General features: G+C 42.8%; 1 protein-coding gene across 3 annotated transcripts in view; it reads right to left on the reverse strand.

Annotated features, from left to right (window-relative positions):
* SLC3A1 (solute carrier family 3 member 1) overlaps nucleotides 1-17,320 on the reverse strand; it is a 32,165-nt gene extending 14,845 nt beyond the window's left edge. The window contains exons 1-5 of one of the 3 annotated variants that reach the window (XM_080685226.1): nucleotides 16,793-17,293; nucleotides 12,636-12,815; nucleotides 12,336-12,490; nucleotides 9,635-9,760; nucleotides 1,421-1,540 (exon numbers count right to left, since the gene is read on the reverse strand). In XM_080685226.1, coding sequence (XP_080541352.1) covers nucleotides 1,421-1,540; nucleotides 9,635-9,760; nucleotides 12,336-12,490; nucleotides 12,636-12,815; nucleotides 16,793-17,222 — 1,011 coding nt within the window. In that variant the 5' untranslated portion in view covers nucleotides 17,223-17,293. Of the gene's footprint in view, nucleotides 1-1,420; nucleotides 1,541-9,634; nucleotides 9,761-12,335; nucleotides 12,491-12,635; nucleotides 12,816-16,792 lie in introns of all 3 variants that reach the window. The other 2 variants (XM_080685224.1, XM_080685225.1) reach the window with 2 other exon arrangements.
* Between the last annotated feature and the right edge of the window lie 5,926 nt (nucleotides 17,321-23,246).

Below are 23,246 nucleotides of genomic sequence, written 5' to 3' on the forward strand. Positions count from 1 at the left end.
CATAATCTTTATATTTTTCTTGGATAGCACACAAATCCCATTGTTCTGATCATTTATTAAGACTGGCAAGGTATGCCTCTCCTATGACATCTCATTATTAATTACCAAGATTATTTTGAGATTTCTTCTTCAAGGATAAATGCTTTTCTTTGAGACTACCGGCTGGCTACCTTATCACCTTTCCCCCCCTTCTTATTGAAAGTCACATGTGAAAAAAAAGAGACAATCATAACCTTCAGTTCATGATGTGCTATCATAATTAGCCCATGCACGGCCAACTTCTCTTTAGTTAATTGTTTGTTTTAATGAAGTCATAGTACCCATAAATTTAGGACAAAAGCTTGATAATACACTTGATATCCATATGAATTTCACTTGTTTAACTTTATAAGAGGGACATCATGCTATGTATGATAATTTTAGATATTTTTTGCTACTCATTACATTGCTAAGATTCACCTGTATTGCTATGTGTCACTGTAATGCATTTATTTTGACATTCCATTGTGTAAATATACAAATCCATTATTCTGAAATGCATTTTAGGACTACTGTCTACTTGGCCTTGAACACAGAGTGACGGTAGAGTGGTGGTCGACCAGAGGAAGAGAGTGCCATGTGGTTAGTATCTCTCATCAGTGATGGGGGAGGAGGGGGTGCTGGAGGTTGAGAACCACAGAGAGCCCAGATTCTGTAGTGAGATAGGCTTGGTTGTAACTCCATTTATCACCTCTCATCCCTGATAAGTTCATTTCTCTAAGATTTGCTAAATGGGGATCATAAAACCACTCTCATAAGTAAACAGCACACAGCATACAATAGACCAGGGGTGGGGACCCTTCTTTTTTCAGCCAAGGGCCATTTGGGTTTTTATAACATCACTCACAGTCCATACAAAATTATCAATTTAAAAATCAGCCTGCTCTATTTGGTCAAACATTTAATTACCTCACCCCTAATGCCTTGGCAAGGCCAGACCAAATGATTTTGCGGGCCTTATACGGCCCTCGGGCCGGACATCCCCGACCCCTGCAATAGACTCTCAGCAAGTGTTAATGCTGTACCCTTCCACCTGTGTGCTCTTTAATGAGCACAAAAGCGCCTGGGGAACTTGAGTGAGATGCCAAAACTGCAGTGAGTAGTGGTAGCTCTTGGTAGAGTCCACACTGTCTACACCCTCAGGACCCTTGTCACCGAAGGACTCCTCACGGGGTCCCTGGCTCCTGAGCGAACCAGGGGAAGAAAACATCAGGTCATTTTCATTTGAAATTCCTCTGGGTTTGCTAAAGAAAATGATTTAAAGCACTTCCTACAGACAGGACAGAACGCATCTCTGGTAACTGGTGTCTCAGACTAAAAAAGAAAAAACACTCAAGACATTTTCAGAAAAGGGGAGAAAAAAACTAATGCAATATTTTACCGGGATTTGGGTCTTATTCACTTGGATCTCATCTCTCAGATGTTTTGCTTCTAGAAGAAACTTAACAGCCTCGAAACTGAAGCCATCGACACCCTTTGAGAGCCAGAACTGTATAATTTCCTAAAACAAAGAAGTAAAATACTTGGTTACATTAAAGACATTATCACAATGTTTAATAAGTATTTTATCTGTTAATAAAGCAGCCATCTCCCCACCAAAACATGCAAGCACTCATAGTGTATTTCCATCTATTTAGCATAGCAGTGTCTCAGTAGAATAAACTCAAAAACTGTATTTATAGACTCCCATGCTTCCCTCATATTTGAATTCCAAATGTTACGTTTCTAACTGATGTTCTAAGCATGTTTGCAAAGTTCAAAGAATCCATTCAAAATGAAAGATCGGACTCAGGAGAAACTGGGACCATATCTTCCTCATGCCCAGCTTCTTAACAATGACTCCAAACTGAGAGAAAATATAACCAGTGAAGCACCCGGTCATGAATGGCCCTTCCACCAGCCCGGGAGATTCCTGAGGCAAGTCTGCTTCATTTCCATTTCCCTGGCCTCTGACACACTGCCCGGTCCTTAGGGAAACAGTCCTTCCTGCACTAAAGAAGGAAGTACAGCGAGCCGGAATGAGTCTGATATGGTGTGGTACTGTTGGGACACCTAAGGAGTATGGCATGTTCCCTGACTTCGAGGCATCTACAGAATAGTCGGGGAACACAGGTTACCTAAGAATGCAAGGCCAAGCACACGTCAACCTCCTAAGAGGAGAGTTCTCTGTCTGCTGGGCTGTTGGCGCTCCAAGAAGATTGAATTTAATGTGGGTGGGTGGGTGGGTACTACCAGAGAAGGAAGAGCTAGTGTTTGAATGTGGCCGGTGGGATTCCATCAGGGAGTGAGATGAGGAAGAACATTCTGGGCCTGCCGGTGTGGCTCAGTTGACAGTTTTGTCCCATGCACCAGGTGGTCACAGGCTTGATTCCTGGTCACATGCCCGGGTTGTGACTCAATCCCCAGTGGGGGGCATGCAGGAGGCAGCCAACTAATGAACACCGATGTCTCTCTCTCCCTCTCCCTTTCTCTCTCTAAAATCAATGAAGAAGAAGAAGAGAAAGAAGAAGAAGAAGAACAACAACAACAACAACATTGTGGACTGTTAGTGGACAGCATGAACCAGTCGTGGAGGGCAGAAACTGACTTGACTTGGCCTGTACTGGGGCAGTTGGGAGGACGAGGCTCTTGAAAAGCAGAGGGCCTAGTTCTCAGCTCCCCCTCCCACCACGAGGCATCCCCTCGCAGCCTGGCCTATTCCAGCACTGTCCCTTCTGTGAAGGGACAGTGAGTGGCTCTCCTCATGTTGCTCGTGGCTCATCCCTTGCTGAATGGAAGGTTTCATATTAGAGCAGAACCACCTGCGATTCAAAGTACTAGAGTGGGAGGATCCAAGATGGCGGCATAGGTAAACACCTAAACTGCTGCCTCGCACAACAATTTCAAAACTACAACTAAAAGACAAAACGTCTATCACCCAGAACCACGGGAAAGCTGGCTGAGTGGAAGTTCTACAACTAGAAGGAAAGAGCAAACAGCATTGAGGGGTGCACAAGCGCTGAAAAGCTGAGGTATGGAGGCGTGCAAATCGGGCTGGCGACGGGCAACTGGGAGCACTGCTTTTTTCAACCTGAAGGGAGACAAGCTCCCGATTACTCTGAACTCCAGTTTCTGGGGAGACACGGGGGACCCAAAATCCTATGGGGAGAAGCTGGACTGTCTGCCATGGGGTCGGAAAGTGAGGGAGGCTTGCTTGCAGGGGGGCGCACAGGAATAATTGTTTACTATGCTGGGGCACGGGACGCGGGGACGCGGTCGGAGATACAGAGCCGGCTAACTGGCAGCCATCGCTGTTTGCCACGCCCTAGCCTAGTCACGCCATGAGACCCTGCCCCGCACAATCTACAAACCCATCCAAGCTCCAAGCAGCGACTTTAGCATATGAATGACCTGCCCTATCGCAGCTTAACCTAGCAAACTTGCAGCCCAGGTCAGACAGCTCCAAAACCTCCAAACCCCAAGCAAAGAGGAGAAAACTATAGTTCTCTCTGTAGCTCCTGCTGGGTGGCCTCAGACAGTAGCTGACCTGCACCCCATTGGAGATCCAGAAGCCAGTGTACCTAGTGGTCAGTGTGAGACACCAGATTTCAACTCCTCACATCCATAAGTGATACATTCAAGAGGCAGATTCAGTGAGCACCAAAGCCCTACTGAAACAAGTCCTGCACCATAAGCGTGTCTCCAGCGCAGCAGTTCTTCCATTATAGACACAGCGGGTCCTCACAGCCAATTGGCCTGGAGGTCAATTCCTCCCAGTGTACCAACAGCAATCAAGGCTTAACTACACCAAGACTTTTCACTCAACCCACAAAGGGGTGTACCAAAGGCGTCCACCTCAGGTGATTGGGGAGGCTGAGCTACTGGCCCCTATAGGTCACCTACCACACAAAGCCTCTCCATCAACACAAGGAAGCAGCAAAATGTGGAGACAAAGAAACATGTCAAGAATGAAAGAAAAGGAGGAAAGCAAACTACTGGACGACATAGAGTTCAGAACCACATTTATAAGGTTACTCAAGAATCTTCTAGAAACCGCTGAGGAACTTAGTGAGACCTTTAAGGATCTTAATGAGAATGCCAAAAAAATGGAAAAGGACCAGTCAGAAATTAAGCATACACTGTCTGAAATAAAGAATATACAGAAACTCAACTGTAGATCAACGTACCCCAAGAATCAAACCAAAGATCTGAAATATGAGGAAACAAAAAACACCCAACCAGAAAAACAAAAAGAAAAAATCCAAAAATATGAAGATAGTGTAAGGAGCCTCTGGGACAACTTTAAGTGTACCAACATCCGAATTTTTGGGGTGCCAGAAGAAGAGAGAGAGCAAAATATTGAAAACCTATTAGAAGAAATAATGACAGAAAACTTTCCCTACCTGGTGAAAGAAATAGACTTACAAGTCCAGGAAGCTCACAGAACCCCAAACAAAAGGAATCCAAAGAGGACCACACCAAGACACATCATAATTAAAATGCCAAGGGCAAAAGACAAAGAGAGAATCTTGAAAGCAGCAAGAGAAAAATGGTTAGTTACCTACAAGGGAGCACTTATACGACTGTCAGCTGATTTCTCGGCAGAAACTATGCAGGCCAGAAGGGAGTGGCAAGAAATATTCAAAGTGATGAACAGCAAGAACCTACAACCAAGATTACTCTACCCAGCAAAGCTATCATTCAGAGTTGAAGGTCAGATAAAGAGCTTCACAGACAAGAAAAAGCTAAAAGAGTTCATCACCACCAAACCAGGATTACATGAAATTCTGAAGGGTATTCTTTAAGAAGAGGAAGAAGAAGAAAAAGGTAAAGATAAAAATTATGAACAACAAAATGACATCAAATACATACCTACCAACAAGTGAATCTAAAAATCAAGTGAATAAAAAATCTGAAGAACAGAATGGACTGGTGAATATAATAGAATCAGGGACATAGAAAGGGAGTGGACTGACAATTCTCAGGGGAAAGGGGGTGGGAGGGGTGTGGGAAGAGACTGGACAAAAATCTTACACCTATGGATGAAGACAGTGGTGGGGGGGGGGTAAGGGCATGGGGTGGGGTGGGGAATCAGGTGGAGGGGAGCTATGGGGGAAAAAAAGAGGAACACCTGTAATAAACTGAACAATAAAGATTTATTTAAAAATAAATAAATAGCCGAAACCGGTTTGGCTCAGTGGATAGAGCGTCGGCCTGCGGACTGAAAGGTCCCGGGTTCGATTCCGGTCAAGGGCATGTACCTTGGTTGCGGGCACATCCCCAGTGGGAGGTGTGCAGGAGGCAGCTGATCGATGTTTCTAGCTCTCTATCTCTCTCCCTTCCTCTCTGTGAAATATCAATAAAATATATATTTTTAAAAAAAAGATAAAAATAAATAAATAAATAAATAAATAAATGAATAAATAAAACCAAGTATTAGAGTGAAGTAGCCAACTTTCACCTGCTGAAGGGAACAGAGCCTTAGAACCCTAATGAGGACTAGCCCAAAAATCACTTGTTTGAATCAGCGGTTGCCAACCTTTTGGACCTCATGGACCACCAGTGGTCTGCAGACCACTGGTTGGCGACCGCTAAAGTGTTTCTTGTATCTACATGTGAATATGGAATCTCTAGGATGCTGAAATTCAAGGGGCTCAAAGATGTCTGTTGGCTAAATGGAAGGGTTCATACTGCTGAGGTCAATTCCCCTGAGGCTTATGGTGACATTTTTGAAAACTTGAAAATTTTTCCAAATCTATGCAGGCTCGGCTGCTGACAATCCTTAGTGTGGACACAGTTGACCCAAATAACTTTAAGCTGCTACTACCCAGTGGAATTTTTCTTTGAGCACAAAACCCACAAGTTTGTTGTTACTAGCATCTTTACTTCTTACCAAATTTATTCATTTAATAAGTATTTGAGCCCTGGCCGTTTTGGCTCAGTGGATAGAGAGTTGGCCCGAGGACTAAAGGTCCCAGGGTTCGATTCTGGCCAAGGGCACGTACCTCGGTTGCAGACTCAATCCTGGTCGGGGCTCATATTGATGTGTCTCTCTCACATCAATGTTTCTATCTCTCTCTCTCCCCTCCCCCTCCCACTCTCTAAAAATCAATGGAAAAATATCCTTGAGTGAGGATTTAAAAAATAATAATAAGTATTTGAGTTACAACTCTGGGCCAGGCACTTAGCCAAGCTCTGGAACTACAACCATGAGCAAAATACAACCGACAGGTCTGTCTTTAGAGTATTTTTAGAATCCCCAACTAGACAATCAACTTGTAATGCAAAAAATATTTAAATCAAAGCCAGGATAAAGCTTTCAAGGAAAGGAACAAGGTAATACAAGAGGGTGAAATAGTAAGATTTGCCCAGGAATCAGCACTGCAGGATGACAAGAAGTGAGGGCAAATGGTTAGAGATGGAGCTAGAGAAAATATATTGAGGCACCTCATTTGTAGAACAGGATCTAGGTCGCTTAGGGTCCAAGCTTAAAGACCCCTCACTTGTATGAGCCCCTTCTTCCCACCATCTTTCCTCCTTCTAAATAAACACTCATTTCTCTGCACCTAATTTTACAGTCTTTTTATTTTAAGACGACCCCAAATTTGTAGAAACTTCAGACTCCACACAAGCGGGACCCACCTCCAGGTGGCGCTGTTCTTTACAAAAGGGAACAATGACAGGATCAGGGTTGGGGTGAAGCTCAAACAGCTATAATCCAGCCAAACTAGCAGTCCCTGACAAAAATGTGGAAACCATTAAACACCAAGATGCTGTAAACATGAAGCTTTTGAGCACTGATTTCCTGGAATAAAGCGACTAGTGGGTCCTTATCCTCTTAGGGGTTCTCAGCCTCATTAACTATTGGCCCGACATTAAAGAATGAGAAATGCGTGCACCAGCCAAGGTTGATGGCCTTGGCAGGGGTTTTCACTTTAGTCCAGTAAGAGATGTTATCATTGTTTGATGAAGCAAAACAGCAAAAGCTGGATGCTTATTTGTGAGAGTCATTTTAAAGGCTGAGGTTTTCACTCAGATAATCCAAAATTTGCTGTTGAAAAAGATTTGCTTCATGCTATTTATGCTCTTGACCAGGTGAGAAAAGAGAGCACCAGGTTTTAATCACTAACCCTCTTTTACTCCAATTACGCTGTCCCTGGATGCCGGGTGTGGAAATGGGCACAGAGCCTGGTTCTGCCAGGACCGGATGACCCGTGTCAGTGCCACAGGACTCGGGATAGTACACTGTGTCCCCGATTCCTGTCTAACTCCCATGACATCACACAGTCCTGGTTTTCCACCAGGCACCTGTTCATTCTTTTCTCCTTAAGCAACTCACTGCTCTGAGTAAAAAAAGGAATTATTTCAGCATTACTGATACCCAAATTCACAAAACCTTGAGCCAAACCTTTCCTTTTAAGATGACCAACATTTCTGGGTTTACCGAAAAAGCCAGGTTTGGGAAAGAGAAGCTCTGCTCTTACATGTGATGATCTCTAAGACTTCCTTTTGATAATGACATAAACCCCAGGTCATCCATCGTAAGAGGGAATGATAAAGTCTAGGATATACAGAGAGAAAACTATTCTCTGATTATAGGCAACGGGGGCACAAAACTGACCACAGTGCTGCTCAGAAGTCTTGGTAAAATTCTTTGCTACGTCCTCCAGGAGCTGGGAGTAGAGGAAGGATCACAGGCTCTGGAATATGAGCTAACATCAAGCTACGGTTCCATCTCCCTCACCGCCCATCTGCAAGAGTTAGGGCAGTGATCGGCAAAGAGTTAGGGCAGTGATTGCCGCTCTGTTGACTAATGAGTTTGCCGACCACTGAGTTAGGGCATCAGCATGACCTCGTTAAACCTTAAATAAAATAAAACCCATCTGCAGGGTGTCTGTGAGGTAAATGAGGTATTCCTGCGAGAGTCAATTGACATTTTGGTCTTTAAATTTCCTGAATTCTCTGCCATGTTTGGCACTGCTGACTAACCTCGTTTTCTACAAATACATCCCTTCGCTGCAGGACGCCCCGCTCCTGGTTTGTCACTCCTTGTCTGTCTACTCAACAGGCCTTTAGAGCTCCCTGGGGTTCCATCTTATACCTTCTTTTCATTTCACTTCACAACAGTATTTACTCATTTATCTATCCACTTACTGATTATTTAACAAGTACTTATATAATAAAGAATACATTGTCCAACGTGCGCTACAAAGGTCAACCCCTTTAATCCCCAAACAACCCTGTGAGGTATGTCCTGTGATCGTTCCTATTTTACCAACGAGGGAACTGAGGCACAGGGAGATGGAATACCTTGACCAAGGTCATACAGTAAGTAAGTGGTGGCAGCAGAACGGGAACCCTATGGCACACTTACCGATTCACCCACTTGACCTCTCCAGGCCTCCGTTTTCCCGTTTATCAAATAAGAGATTGACGTTTACTCTGATGTTTACTTTTTTTTTTCTTTATTGGAAGGTCCACCAACACCTGGCCCTCATTCCCACATAACAACAACCAGCTCGGGCTAAGTAGCAATTGACCCCCTGCTCATCACAGCCAGCCTAGCTCTCTCCCTGATATTAGCTGTCTGACCTCTGCAGGCATTATCCATCCGTCAACAAGTCCCAAAGTTCTATCTCTAGACCAGACACTTCCCTGAGCTCCTTGACCTAACAGTTGGATGTCCCACAGAGAGAGCACAAACTCTATATAACTAAGACATCCCCCCTCCACTTCCTGTGTCTCCCATCTCAGGAAATGGCACCATCACCCAGTCAGCATTCAAATCCCAAATCCGGGAGTCACAGCAGACTCCTCTCAAGTCCTGATGATTTCTCTGCAAACCCACACCACCTCATTGGTCCAAAGCCCAGCATTTCTTCCCTGATTACTGTACCACCCTCTTTCCTGGCCTCTCTCTGCTTCCAAACCTGCTCTACTCCCTCTTCTCCAAAGCCAGATTTATTTTTCAAAATGCAAATCAAATATTATTTTTCTAAGACCTTTTACACCCACAGCCTTACCACAACCTTCAATGCCATTCAGACCTAAATCCTCTCTAGTCTTGTTGAATCAAGCTCCCGCTCTATACGCCATGTCCCAGCCATGATGGAAAACTCCTGACACTTCTAATGTGCCATTCTCTATGCTTTCTCTCTGCTTGAAACACTCCCACCTCTCAACCTGGCTCATTTGTCCTCATCCATTAGTTATGATTGCTTCATCTGAAAAACCTCCCCTGATCTCTCCCACTCCATGACTCGACACATAGGTTAGGTGCCTTCCCTGTGCACTCCTGCTTCCCATTGTCATGGTCACTCAGCACACTTCATTGTAATTGCCTGCTTGTCTACCACCCGTTAGGCACAGGGGCAACTCAGAGTTCAGGTAGGTACCAGGTGTTTCTGCCTCCCTCCCATTTCGATTATTTTGGGTTAAAGGAAGGAAGACTCTCGCATATCTGAGAGTCTATGTTTGCATCTGACTGACTCCTTAATCCCAGAATTTAATGACACAACTTGATTTTCCCCGCACAGTTATTGTTCAACATAAAGTGTATCAGATAACCACTTAAGCCCCACGTCATAGAGAAGTCTGAGTAGGTGTCTATACTCACTTTTATTTCTTCTTGAACATCAGGATTGCGGAAATTTAAATCAGGTTGCTCTTTTGTAAACTGGTGAAAATAACATTGGTTTCGTAAATCGTCAAAGTGCCAACTGGAATTTCCATATACACTTAGCTAGCAAACAGAAAATAGCAAATCAGTTACTTGGTATCATTCATATGATGGTAGTGCCCATAAAAAACGTGATAATTACCATCCCTGACCCTCATCCCAGGCTGAGTGTACAAATCCCTAGAGTTTTCCTTCCAGGGAGAGGATTAGGCAAATTAATTCCTAAAATGCCACCCATTGGCCTAATGTCCCCAAACGTGCTTGCGATGTGTTGCAAAATCCTTCTGTTTTTCAATGTTGTCCAGATGTTCTCTTTAGCGTGACATGAACAAATGTCCCAAGGCAGAGCCCTGAGGAATTCTCACAGTTAAGGACCCTTGGAGTAGACTGAGAAGGAGTGGTGGGACATGTAGGAGAGTCAACCAGGGGAGTCATGGCATGGAGCCGAGGATGTGAGCGTTCCCAGAAAGCGGGAATCAGTACAGTGTCAAATAGTGCATGCATTGTTTTCTTTTTATTAGTTGGAAGACCTAATAACAGTGGGTCTACACTTCTATGGTAACAACTGGCTACTGCCTTTTGAGGAAACATACCCTTGCCAGCTCACCTCATTGCCCACCTAGACACAAACCAGGATAAGGCATTTACAGTATATATAACCGAGAAAAAAAGAATCGGTATCCGGAATACAAGAAGAACTACACAAATCCATTTCAGAGAGACCAGCAATTCAACAAAAAAATGGGGGTTGGGGGGGGTAAGGAAGCCATAAACAGGTGTTTCACAGAAATGGAAGCTCAAGTGAATAAATATGTGAAAAGCCAAAACCGGTTTGGCTCAGTGGATAGAGCGTCAGCCTGCGGACTGAAGGGTCCCAGGTTCGATTCCGGTCAAGGGCATGTAACTTGGTTGCGGGCACATCCCCAGTAGGAGGTGTGCAGGGGGCAGCTGATCGATGTTTCTCTCTCATCGATGTTTCTGACTATCTATCCCTCTTCCTTCCTCTCTGAAAAAATCAATAAAATATATATAAAAAAATATATGTGAAAAGATATTCAACATTATTAGTAATTAGATAAATCATCATTAGCAATTAGATAAATGTAAAGTTAAGACTTCAATGTGTTACCAATTTATGTTCACTTGATAAAAATTACAAAGTCTGGCAGTACCAGCAATTAATGAGAATATGTATTTTTTATGCTGTTGGAAGGGATATAAGTTGGTACAACTATATCGATAATCAATTTGGCATTATTTTTGTAGAGTTAAGCATGCGGTATCCTGCCCCCAGTAACTGTACTCCTAGTCATTTGCCTCCATGAAGCTCTTTCGCACGTGCCCCAGGAGAAACAGATTAATGAGAATGTTTACGATGGCATCATTAATAGTAAAAACAACTGAAAACAGCCCAACTTTCCATTAGATAAATAGTAGGTAAGTAGCCCAGCTGGGGTGGCTCAGTAGTTGAGCATTGACCTATGAACCAGGAGATCACAGTTTGATTCCCAGTCAGGGCACATGTCTGGGTTTCGAGTTCGATCCCCAGTGTGGGACATGCAGGAGGCAGCCAATCAATTATTCTCTCTCATCATTGATGTTTCTGTCTCTCCCTCTCCCTCCCTCTCTGAAATCAATTAATATATATATATATATAATAAAAGTATAATATGCTAATTAGCCAGGATGAAGCCAGGGCTGCAGCCGCAGGATCAAGGCAGCCGCTGCGGGTGCGAGGTAGGATCAAGGCAGCTGCAGCTGAGAAGGCCTACTCTTGCACAAATTCCGTGCATTGGGCCTCTAGTATATACATATATTCACACACACACATATATATAAAGAGTAGGTAAGTAAATCATAGAATATTTACACAGTGAAATTGTATGAGTCACCCATACCAAAACTACATGAATGAATATGGAGAACAATGAGGGGGGAAAAACCAGGGCGGGCTTCCTGGATTTTTATTTGTAAATCTGGTAACTTCTGTTGCAAAAGAAGTGATTAAGAGGGTGGGAGTGGGAGCAGGCAGGTTTGCTGGCTACTGTTCTCTCTTTGAACAGCAGAGTTTACTGCTGAGAGTGATAAGATAGGGAGAACGCATTTAGGATGTTTGCAGAGGAGGGAGGGCGTTGATCTGTTGGACTTCCCAAAGGGACTGGATGGATCACTTCAGGTGGGGACAATGAGTGTGTGCTACTTCCAAAGGCAAAGATTCAGAGAAAGAAAAGTGGATAGTTGGGTTCATTTATGGCTAGGGTTTTGTTGGATGGGAAGGCAAAATGTCAGAAAGGCGGGGGGGTCTGGAGTGTAGAAAGACACTTATGAAACCACTGGGGCATGGAATCTAAGTGGGACAAAGTGAGAATTGAGAAAAGGAGGGAAGGAAAGGCTAATAGTGAGTGTAGGTTTTAATCTACTAGAATGCATTAGCTCTACAATGAAATCAGAAATCCAAATGACATTGGGAGGCTTGGGCACCTTATTTTTATTTGTTTGGGAAACTTTCCCCTTCTCATAAACTATACCCATTAGTTTTGTGTGTGTGTTTTTCTTTAAAAGGGCTTTATAAATATCCAGTTTTATCCCCAAAGATCTGATCATTTTTATTTTATAAACAAGGCAAGTTGGTACTTACCCAATTGTTGGGTGGTGTGGTTATGCCATTTTCATGGGAACAGTTATGCCAGATATAATAATCAGCATATTTCCCTGTCCGGGTACGACTCCATTGAAACCAAGCATGTTTATCACTGGTGTGGTTTGGTATGAAATCGATGATTAATTTTAAACCTAATGAATGAAAACGTTTCAAATGTTAGGTAAAGATTATATTAGAATAATACATGACAGGTAAGGAAAAAATGCTTTACGGAAGCATTTAGGGAAATGCTTTTTTCAAACCCCACCCCTCTGACCCAATGTCCATTTGGTTTACCTCTATCATGTATGGCTGCAACCAGATTCTCAAAATCTTTCATTGTTCCAAAAATGGGATCGATTTCTCGGAAATCTACAATACCGTGTCGGAAATCTTTAAGGGATGATTTATAAAATGAAGTAATCCAAACAGTTTTTATATTTAAAGTTGTGATATAGTCCAGTTTATCTTGAATACCTAAAGAAAAAAAAATCAAGTCCATGAAAAAATAAGTAAATAAAGTTTGGGTTTTTTGGTTGAAGGATTAAAAATTAAAGGAATATGCTTAAAATCAAAATATGTATATTGAGACAGAATTCGAATTGGAGTGAAAATTCAAATAGCAAAGTTTAGTTCCACAAACAACAGCAAATTAGTCTTCTAGCAATAACCTTTAACCTTTAACATAGCTACAATAACATAAAATCTGTCTGTGGCTTGTTCACTTTATACATTTAAAACCAAGATACAGTATTGTTAATTCACTCTACACATGTTTTTGAGCACCTGATCGAGGCCCCATGCTGGGCTAAGAGCCAAGGAACAGAGAAGAATAACACATGGCCCCTCAGAGTCCCTTCGTCTGAGCTGCGCTGTCCAGTGTGAGAGCCTCTTGTCACCTGGGCTACTGAGCATTTGAACGTGACTAAGTCTGAACTGAGTTGTGCTGTAAATAGAAAACACACTGGATTTTGAAAGCCTAGTATGAAAAGAAAGAATGTCAAAAATCTCATTAATATTTTTATTGTGATTATATGTTGAAATATTAACCAAAGTACATTATTGAAATTAATTCACCTGATTTTTAAAAATTATTTTAGCCAAAACCGGTTTGGCTCAGTGGATAGAGCGTCGGCCTGCGGACTGAAAGGTCCCAGGTTCGATTCCGGTCAAGGGCACGTAACTTGGTTGCGGGCACATCCCCAGTAGGAGGTGTGCAAGAGGCAGCTGATCGATGTTTCTCTCTCATCGATGTTTCTAACTCTCTATCCCTCTTCCTTCCTCGCTGTAAAAAATCAATAAAATATATTTTAAAAAAACAAAAAAATAAATAAAGTTGCCATGGTTTATTTAAAAAAAAAATTATTTTAATGTGGCTCCTAGCAAATGTAAGGTTACATATGTAATTCTATTTCCTCTGGACAGTGCTGAAGACGAGAATGTACACAGATGGGAATTCTAGACTTGGCTGAGAAGAGATGCGGGAATGAAACGCTTTGTACTTGGAACTTAGTAGGGTAATTAGCAGATAGTATGATGACTTTTTTAAAAAAAATATATATATCTTTATTGATTTCAGAGAGGAAGGGAGAGGGAGAGAGAGATAGAAACATCAATGATGAGAGAGAATCATTGATTGGCTGCCTCCTGCACACCCCCTACTGGGGATCGAGCCCGCAACCTGGTCACATGCCCTTGGCCAGAATCGAACCTGGGACCCTTCAGTCCGCAGGCCAACGCTCTATCCACTGAGCCAAACTAGCTAGGGCTATGGTGGGTTTTTTGTTTGTTTGCTTGCTTGCTTCTAATTCAGAGTTTTAAATGTAGACTCAGGAGTTGTCTAGTATTCAATCTCCAGTAACTTTCAGTGGGACCCCTCTAAGCCTCCTACAGTCAGAGCCTGTCAGTGTCACACTGCAGGCCAGAGGTCACTGTGCCCCAAACACAGTCACCTGCCTCTGGCATGGGGCCCTTCCCCTGTCACAGGCTGCCCATTTTTGTCCTTGTTGTGCCTCAATTCCCCCATATGGGTGGCTCTGAGACCTCACAGTGTGTCAACAGGCAGCAAAAGGATTTTGATTTAAGTCAGGACAACAGCATGATATATCTTAAGAATGGGCACAAAGGAAGGAGATGATAAAAACAATGGGTTGGACAGACACAAAGCAGAGGTAAAAAAGGGATCCCAGATTCACATTCTAGTCTAGGGTACAAAAGGCAATCACCAAAACCAAACTGAAACCTACAATGACTTCTTCAAATAATAACAAACGCCCCTCAACCTCAAGGATTAATACCTATTGATTACAGGAAGCAGCCAGCTCTTCAAGAAAAAGGTACTGGAAATGACTAATGTAAGAGATGAATGGGTAGACAGGTATCCCCCACTTTTTGAAAGTCCCATGGCTCCCCTTCGCTTTTCCAAAAAAAACCTACATTAATACCTGTTTTTGCTAACTGAAAGAAATCGAAGAGGATTTTCATTTTCAAGAAAAAAGGTGAAAAGCGAAAAAAGCGTGTTTAGCATTTGTTTTTGCAGCAGCTGTTACAGAGGCGGTGGTACCCCGAGCAGCTGAGAATGGCCCTGCCAAGCTCCTTCCAGGGAACTATGCTCAGCATCCCAGCATCAAGCCCCATAGCCTTGAACTGTATCTGAGCATCTGCATTTTATCTCTATTTTGTGCATCTGTTAGCAAGACGTGCCCGGTATGTGGTATTTTTTTCTGCTTTTACTGTATGTTAGTGTTAGTTTAGATTTTATGTGTTACTTGGTATGATTTGATACGTTAGGTTTGGGTTTGGGGATGCTCAACAATTTCCCATCTAAATTCATGGTGATTGCTCCTTCACCACTGCCCATTCAGCTTATAAAAGGCTTCACAGGAATGCTTTACTTCTGCATGGGCGGGTGGGGGAAAGGACTGTGTCTAGAAGACAGTTACAAAGGGAGAACCAGGAAGTGGGGAATGTATCTTTGGGTTTAGGGAGTTTAGGTCTATTTTGTCAAAAACTATCTCTTTTGCTAAGCACATACCACATAAAAGGCAGCAGGTGCTAGGGCCATTGGGGGTTGGGGTGGGTGAAGGGGTGTGGAAGGGAAGTCACCCAGCCCATGACAAGGCAGCGTCAGAAGGTGCCATAAACAAAGTCCAAAGCACAGTAGGAGCTCGGGAGGGAGGGCAGCACGCTGACGAGGAAGGATTAGAGGGAGGAAATAAACACGAATGCAGGAAATGGGTCGGAACTGCATCTTGAAGGACTAACTGTATTTCAATTAGTGAAGATATAGGACGATTTTTAAAAAGAGAGAAAATGATATGAGTGTGCAAAAGAAAAGTTGGAGATTTTGAGTTTATTTGTATTATTTTAAGGTTAGATTAAGCTCATTCCTACTCCCCACACTCAGTTAAATAACCATTCTGTTTTCCGTTCTTTAAACCAAATACCACTATCAAAAACAACCATATAAAATAAAATAAAAAAACCCTATTAGTTTCTTTCTTTTTTTTTTTAATTGATTTAAGAGAGAGAGAGAGAAGAAGGGAGAGAAACATCAATCTTTTGTTCCACTTAATGATGCATTCATTGATTCAAACCCACAACCTTAGCGTATTGGGACCATGCTCTAACCAACTGAGCTACAAGGCCAGGGCCAGCTTATTTATTTCTCATTGCCGCCATTAACTAGGGCGACCATATCAACAGATTTCCCCGGGACAGTTCCAGTTTATACCTGCTGTCTGGCATAATTTTACATTTTTACAATAATTTAAACAGTAAATAAGGACATTCTACACTTAAATCACTAGGAGATTATCAGCGTAACTTTAAAACATAATTTTTACTTCTACTTTATATTTAATAATATAGATATTGTTTTAAATAGCCTTTAATTCAATTAATGACCAGCACACTGCTATGCCTTTTTTCCTTTCCTTCATTTCTCAGCATTTATGCTTTAAAGACTCAGCCTATACTTTTTAATAACATCACAATATTTTGCTGAAATACTACTTACGTTTTATTCACTAATAAGAAACTCTGGGCCAGACTGCCCACCTAGCCACTACATGTGATGGCAAAGAAATTCCAAGCTGCCACCGTGAGCTGATCGGCTATAAAGTGCACAGAAGCAGGACACTTTCAGGAGGAACCCTGCCCTATGTAAGAAGTCAGAATTGATGACCAATCAAACATATGTACTTAGTGAGAAGTAAATTAAACAACTTTGGGGTGGGGGGGTGGGGGGAGACTCAAAGGCCTCCAAGTAGTCTTTCATCATATGGGAAGAATTTCTGGTTTTTGCTGAATGGCTTTCAAAAACATCACAAAGTGTGACCAGTCCTACTGGAATGTGCTTACCATACAACCTGGACATAATTCGGTTTCAAGGACAGAGAATGCCACAAACCCACTCCATCCTGGCCCCACCCAACACTTTCTCCCCCAGGCACCTTTAAGATCTCCATTCCCATCCTGGTCGCTGTCCTTGAAGGATCTGGGATAGATCTGGTACATGGGTCCTGCCTGCCACCAGTCGAGGCACTTGGGAGAGACGGCGATCATGGCTATGGTGCCGGCGGTGAGCACCAGCACAGCAGCCAAGGTGAGCCAGAAGAGGACCTCGCGGGGCACCCGGTACCGGGCCTGGCCTGAGAAGTGGAACAGCACCTCCTTGGGCATCCCTGCGTAGGGCTGGATGTCCTTGAAGTCGAGCTCCCCGGGGCCAAGGATGCCCATGGAGCAGTGCTGTGGGCTGTCCATTGGGCTGCCTGGATCTGGGTCCTTTTCTAGGATGTCTTCATTTTGGACAAACCCATTGTTTGTTCGGCATCCCTTCAGATCCATTCCAATAGAGTCTCTCTTGCTTTTCTTCTCAGCCATGTCTCACTGTCTTATCCCTGAGAAATGCCTTCCTGCAGTAACAAAGGTGGATTACTGAAATGCTTGGTCATGTTAATGAGCTTGTGTGGTTTATAAATAAACCTGGCAGACAAAGTCCAGCCAAGGAGGAAAGGCTAAAGATAAAGGGTGTTATACAAAGTCCTCTTTACACCTGTGGGGCTGATGTGGCTTCAGTCCCTACCCTGCGGGGCTGAGACCTGGACTGGGACAGGGGCATGGAGGAGGGGAAAGAAGAAAAAGTGGTGGGATTCCATTGCAATTTAAGATGTTACTTGACTATACACCAATGTTCATCGCAGCACTATTCACAATAGTCTCGTGGTAGAAACAAGCCAAGTGTCCATCAATGGATGAACACTAGTAAACAAAGTATGATATAAGCACACATGGAATATTATTCAGCCTTAAAAACAAAGGGAGTTCTGACACATGCTACAACATGAAGGGATCTTGAAAACTTAGTGAAATAAGCCAGACACAAAAGGACAGATATTGTATGATTCCCACTTATATGAGGTACTGAGACCAATTTATTGAGGCAGAGTAGGAGGGTAGTTACCAGAGGTGGAGAGTGGTGATGGTAGCACAACAATGCAAATGGACTTAATGCCACTCAATTTTACATTTTTTTTTAAAAATATATTTTATTGATATTTTACAGAGAGGAAGGGAGAGGGATAGAGAGCTAGAAACATCGATGAGAGAGAAACATCGATCAGCTGCCTCCTACACACTCCCCACTGGGGATGTGCCCGCAACCAAGGTACATGCCCTTGACCGGAATCGAACCCGGGACCCTTCAGTCCGCAGGCCGACGCTCTATCCACTGAGCCAAACCGGTTTCGGCTCAATTTTACATTTTAAAATGGTTAAAGTGATTCATTTTATGTATATTTTGCCACAATAAAAAAGCTTTAGATTTTTTTTTCTTTTTAGCTAGGTATGAGAAAAAGAAACGAATACTGAATTTTACAAGGGGAAATGGGCTTTTCTTTTTTTTTTTTTGAAGCTCTCGTCCTACAAATCCTGGAGACAGGAAACAACACCTCTTTGTTACTGATGCTAATTTTATTTTATCTCAGTTCAAGCTAATCCTACAAATACCCATAAATACCTATAAACAGTTCAACCCAGGTACCTTCAATCTTGTTTCCTTTTTCAGAAAAGTAAATCACTGCTTATTCTTGGAATCACCTTCTGAAGGGAGGCGGGGGTGGGGTGGGGAAGATTCTACATATTGCAAGTTCAAGTGCTTTACTATAGGTAAGCAGTTTCTTTTTTTAAAAAAAAAAAAGTATGTTTTTATTTCAGAGAGAGGAAGGGAGAGGGAGAGGGAGATGGAAACATCAATGATGAGAGAGAAACTTCAATCAGCACACCTGCAATCAGGGCATGTGCCCTGACCAGGAATCGAACCATGACCTCCTGGTTCATGGGTCCACGCTCAACCACAGAGCCACAATGACCAGGGCAGTAAACAGTTCTTAACACAAGCACTAAAAAGTTGTTTAATCATTGACACTATAAAACACACAATCCTGCCTAGCCGGTTTGGCTCAGTGGATAGAGCGCTGGCCTTCGGACTCAAGGGTCCCAGGTTCGGTTCCGGTCAAGGGCATGTACCTTGGTTGCGGGCACATACCCAGTAGGGGATGTGCAGGAGGCAGCTGATCGATGTTTCTAACTCTCTCTCCCTCTCCCTTCCTCTCTGTAAAAAATCAATAAAATATATTAAAAAAAAAAAAAAAAACCAACACACAATCCTGAGGAAATTGCATTAAAGATAGGTGTGCTTTCCTAGAAGACTCTGCATATCTTAAAAGAATGTGATGGATGATTCGTGGTTTCAGTTTAATCAAGACACTTAATCAGCCCTATGAATCATTTGATCAGATAAAATTATTTTTAATGATGAAAGTTACATTCCTAATTTCTAATATTACTGTTTCTTGTAGAATGAGTTAGAAACAGTATTGGTACAGAGGGAAAGAACTATTTGATTTTGGTCAAGTTATCTTTATTTTTATTTTTTTATTGATTTTAGAGAGAAGAAAGGAGAGTGAGTGAGAGAGGGGAGAGAGAGAAAGAGAAAGACAGAGATATCTATTCACTGCTTGCCTCTCCCACATGCCCCAACCAGGACTGAACCCCAAACCTGGGTATGTGCCCTGACCAGGAATCAAACCATAACCTCCTGGTTCATGGGTTGATGCTCAATCAGTGAGCCACACCGGACAGGCAAAACCATTCCATTTTGAACAGCCCGTTGGAGCAAACCTTCTAGTTGCTAGATGGGATGTTGCCTGATTCATTAATCCCTTAATAAAGCCAATTAGATGTTCAAATTACTCAGTTGAATTTTATTTTTCTAATAGATTTAGTAAAATTTTTCAACTTATTATGACACAAAGCATACTAATTGAAGAGCATATGACAAATTGGAAATATATTGGTAATAAATAATCCCCAAAACGTATGTCTTTAACATTAAAAGTTTGTGTATATATATTATTAGACATTATATAAATACTAGAGGCCTGGTGCAGGGGATTCATGCACTGGTGGGGGTGTGGCCAGCAGGGATCAGCTCACTGTGGGAGTGCCATTCATCCCAGTCAGCCAAGCAGCTGTGGACCCGCCCTCTGAGTGGCTGCTCCCACAGTGGGAGCAGCTGCTCATCCCGGTCAGCCGAGCGATGCTCCCACTGTGGGAGCGCACTAACCACCAGGGGGCTCCTGCATTGAGCGTCTGCCCCCTAGTGGTCAGTGCATGTCATAGCGATTGGTTGACTGGTCATCTGTGTCATTCCGTCACTGGGCTTTTATTATATTATGAAATTTTATATTATTAATTAAAAATACAAATGCCAGCCCTGGCTGGTATTGATAAGTGGTTAGAGTGTCCATCAGCCCAACCACAGAAGGGTTGCAGGTTTGATCCCTGGCCCTGGTTTGGGGCTTTTACAAGGAGGCAACTGTGTGATGTCTCTCTCTAGCATTGATATCTCTCTCTCTCTCATTCTCTCTCTGTCTTTCTCTCTCTCTGTCTCTCAGATTAATTAAAAAAAAAAAAAAAAGAACTAGCTTGGATAATCAGAACAAAGAATCCGAGATAGTAAGGATAAACTTGTTCAGTTAATTCAAATCTCAAGTGAGAAGGCTGCACTATCATGATAATAAAGCAAAGAAGAATGAACCACCTAAGAAACAAATGGCAAAACAATAAGGAATACCACAGGATCCAGAAACATCCTGCAAATAAACAAGCACAAAAAAAGTGAAACAAACACAAAAAAATCAGCAGCAATCAGCCCTGCTGGGATTGCTCAGTGGTTGGAGCATTGGCCCAAGCACCAAAGGGTTGCGGGTTCAATTCCTGGTCAAGGGCACATACCTGGTTTGTGGGTTTGCACCCCGCCCCCCGTCAGGGTGTGTGTGAGAGGCAACCAGTTGATGTGTCTCTCACATTGATGTTTCTCTCCCTCTCTCTCCCCTTGCCTCCCTCCCTCCCCACTCCACTCTCTCTGAAAAAGCGATGGGAAAAAATATCCTCTGGTGAGGATTAGCAACAGCAACAAAAAAGTAGCAATGAAAAAAAAAAGGATTTTAAAACCATCATATCACAAAGACTTCCCACACATCAGCAAACCACCAAACTGGCATGCAACATCTCAGATTTGTAAATATTTAAAATAGGAGGATTTTCCATATTCCATTTACCTATTTACAGCTTCTATAAACTAAGGGTAGGATAGGCTACATAGTCATCTGTAAATTCCCAGAATCTAGTTCAGTGCCTGATGTGTTATTAAATGAATAAAAGGAAGAAGAAGTAGGAGGGTAGAGTACGTGAGGAGTGGGGAGGAGAAAGTGGAGAAGGGAAAAGTGGGAAGTACATTCTACACAAAAACATAGATTTTTATCACTTAGCCAAATGTTCTTACCTTGGTATAGTTAGTGAATCAAATTTTAAGTCAGAGGAAGATTCAAGCCTGCCTCCTCCACTTGCTCTCCGCTTGATCTTAGATGAACTTGGCAGCTTGAACTAAGCCTCTGATCCCTCAGCTGCAAAATTTAATTTGCTTCCAGGGTTAATATTATAAATATAGTCCAGAGTGAAATGTTTTTTAAAAACAGTTCTAATTAGGAAAAAAAATAGTTTTATCCCAGCTAGCTAGAGAGGGAAGGTCAATGTATTCAACCATTTGAAATCAAGGGAGAATATTTAAACTTATTTTTGCTGGAAGTTAAATTATTTTGAAACATTTTTATAGCCACATCTATATATATAAAAGGCTAATATGCAAAGTGTCCCCTTGGGAGTTCGACCGGAGAATGGGAGTTCGATCTCTCACTGTGACATGTACTGACCACCAGGGGGGCGGCACGGAACATGGCGGGCAACCAGCAGTGGCAGCGGGGCACTGAGGTAGTGAGGGAAGGAGGAGGCGGGGAACCCGATTGGCCCTGATCACTGGCCAGGCCTAGGGACCCTACCCATGCACAAATTTCATGCACCGGGCCTCTAGTATAACAAAAATAGCAAAAGAAATCTTAACAGAACATGACAATGTGATAAATACCATAACAAAACCTTATTATCCCTCACATATAATTAATGCAAACATGTAAAATCAATAGCTAAATTACATCCAGTATGAGATTAAAAAAGATGGCAAATTATATCTAAGAAATTATTATTGCATAAAAGTACTTTCTTGATGGAATAAATCCAAATCAAAAAACATCATTAAGGTACATGATAGGTTAATTGCATTGATAGACCAATTAATGAAATCCCTGTATTTATGCATTTTGCCCCAAATTTCTTAGTGCCTTAACACAGTGTCCAGGCTTGGCCAGGTGGTTTGTGTTGGCCAATGGAACAACAACAAACCTGACATGAAGGAACTTTAAAAAGAGCCGGTGCACTTCTGCTCCTTTTGCGGACCCGGCCATTGCCACGAGGTTATGCCCAGGCAAGCCGCTGCAGGAATGGGGGGAGGATGAGGGAGGTGTGTGAAGCAGTGTGGTCTCTCCCCTTCCAGGGTCTTCCAGACGAGCGAGCTGGTCCCAGGCAGCCAGCCAAGTGGCCACGGGAGCATGAGGAGGCAGGATCCATGGAGCTCAGCTAGGTCAGCCAGGCCGCCCCATCAACAACAATCCTGTCGTGAAATTCAGTAATTAATGGTTGGGTTACTTTTTGGTTTTGGCTTTTACAAAACAGTTTTATTGAGGGATAGTTGACATACACTAAACAACACTCATTTAAAGTATACAATTAGTAAGTTTTACATTGTGTATACACCCATGAAACCATCACCACAATCAAAGTACTGAACCTGTCCACCACGGGCAAACGGTTCCTCCCACCGCGTTGTAATCTCCCCTCCTTACCCCAGGAATGCCCCTGACTGCTAATGGATACCCTAACTCAAAGCCAGGAGATAGTCAGCATGTCTTTGGGCGCTGGGTCAGGCTCTCTGGAACACGTGTCATACTTTAAGGAAATTCCTTTACCCACATCTAGACAGGTACATAATGCCACTGTGAATGTGTCTCTTAAAATAAAGCCCACTTACACTACATAATCCTCTCAAAACACTCATACCACAACTCTGAAGCTGTCAGGGCTTCTCACAGGGAACAAGTCCAAGTACTGCAGCCTAGAAGCCCAAGCTGCAGTCCACGTCCATTATCACACTTCTGACCTTCTCTTTCTAATCTCCAGATCAGGCCCTCTGATCCATCAACCACTGATGCTCATCGTTCCCTTGGCACTGACTCTGAACACCTATCCTGGACACTTGTTCTTGGCCCCCCGCCAGGCCCTGCTCCATCGACCTTCCCCAGCCCCCACCAATATAATCATCCCAGTGGACACTGATCCAGAACTCTTGTGTTATTCATGCGCATATTCATCCTTATAATGACTGTTATTTGAAAATATGATTTTCTTTGGTCTTCCCATCCTAGACGACTGAGAAATGTACTTATCACCACA

This window comes from Plecotus auritus (genome assembly GCF_963455305.1).
Source record: "Plecotus auritus genome assembly, chromosome: 8".
Classification (NCBI taxonomy): Eukaryota; Metazoa; Chordata; class Mammalia; order Chiroptera; family Vespertilionidae; genus Plecotus; species Plecotus auritus.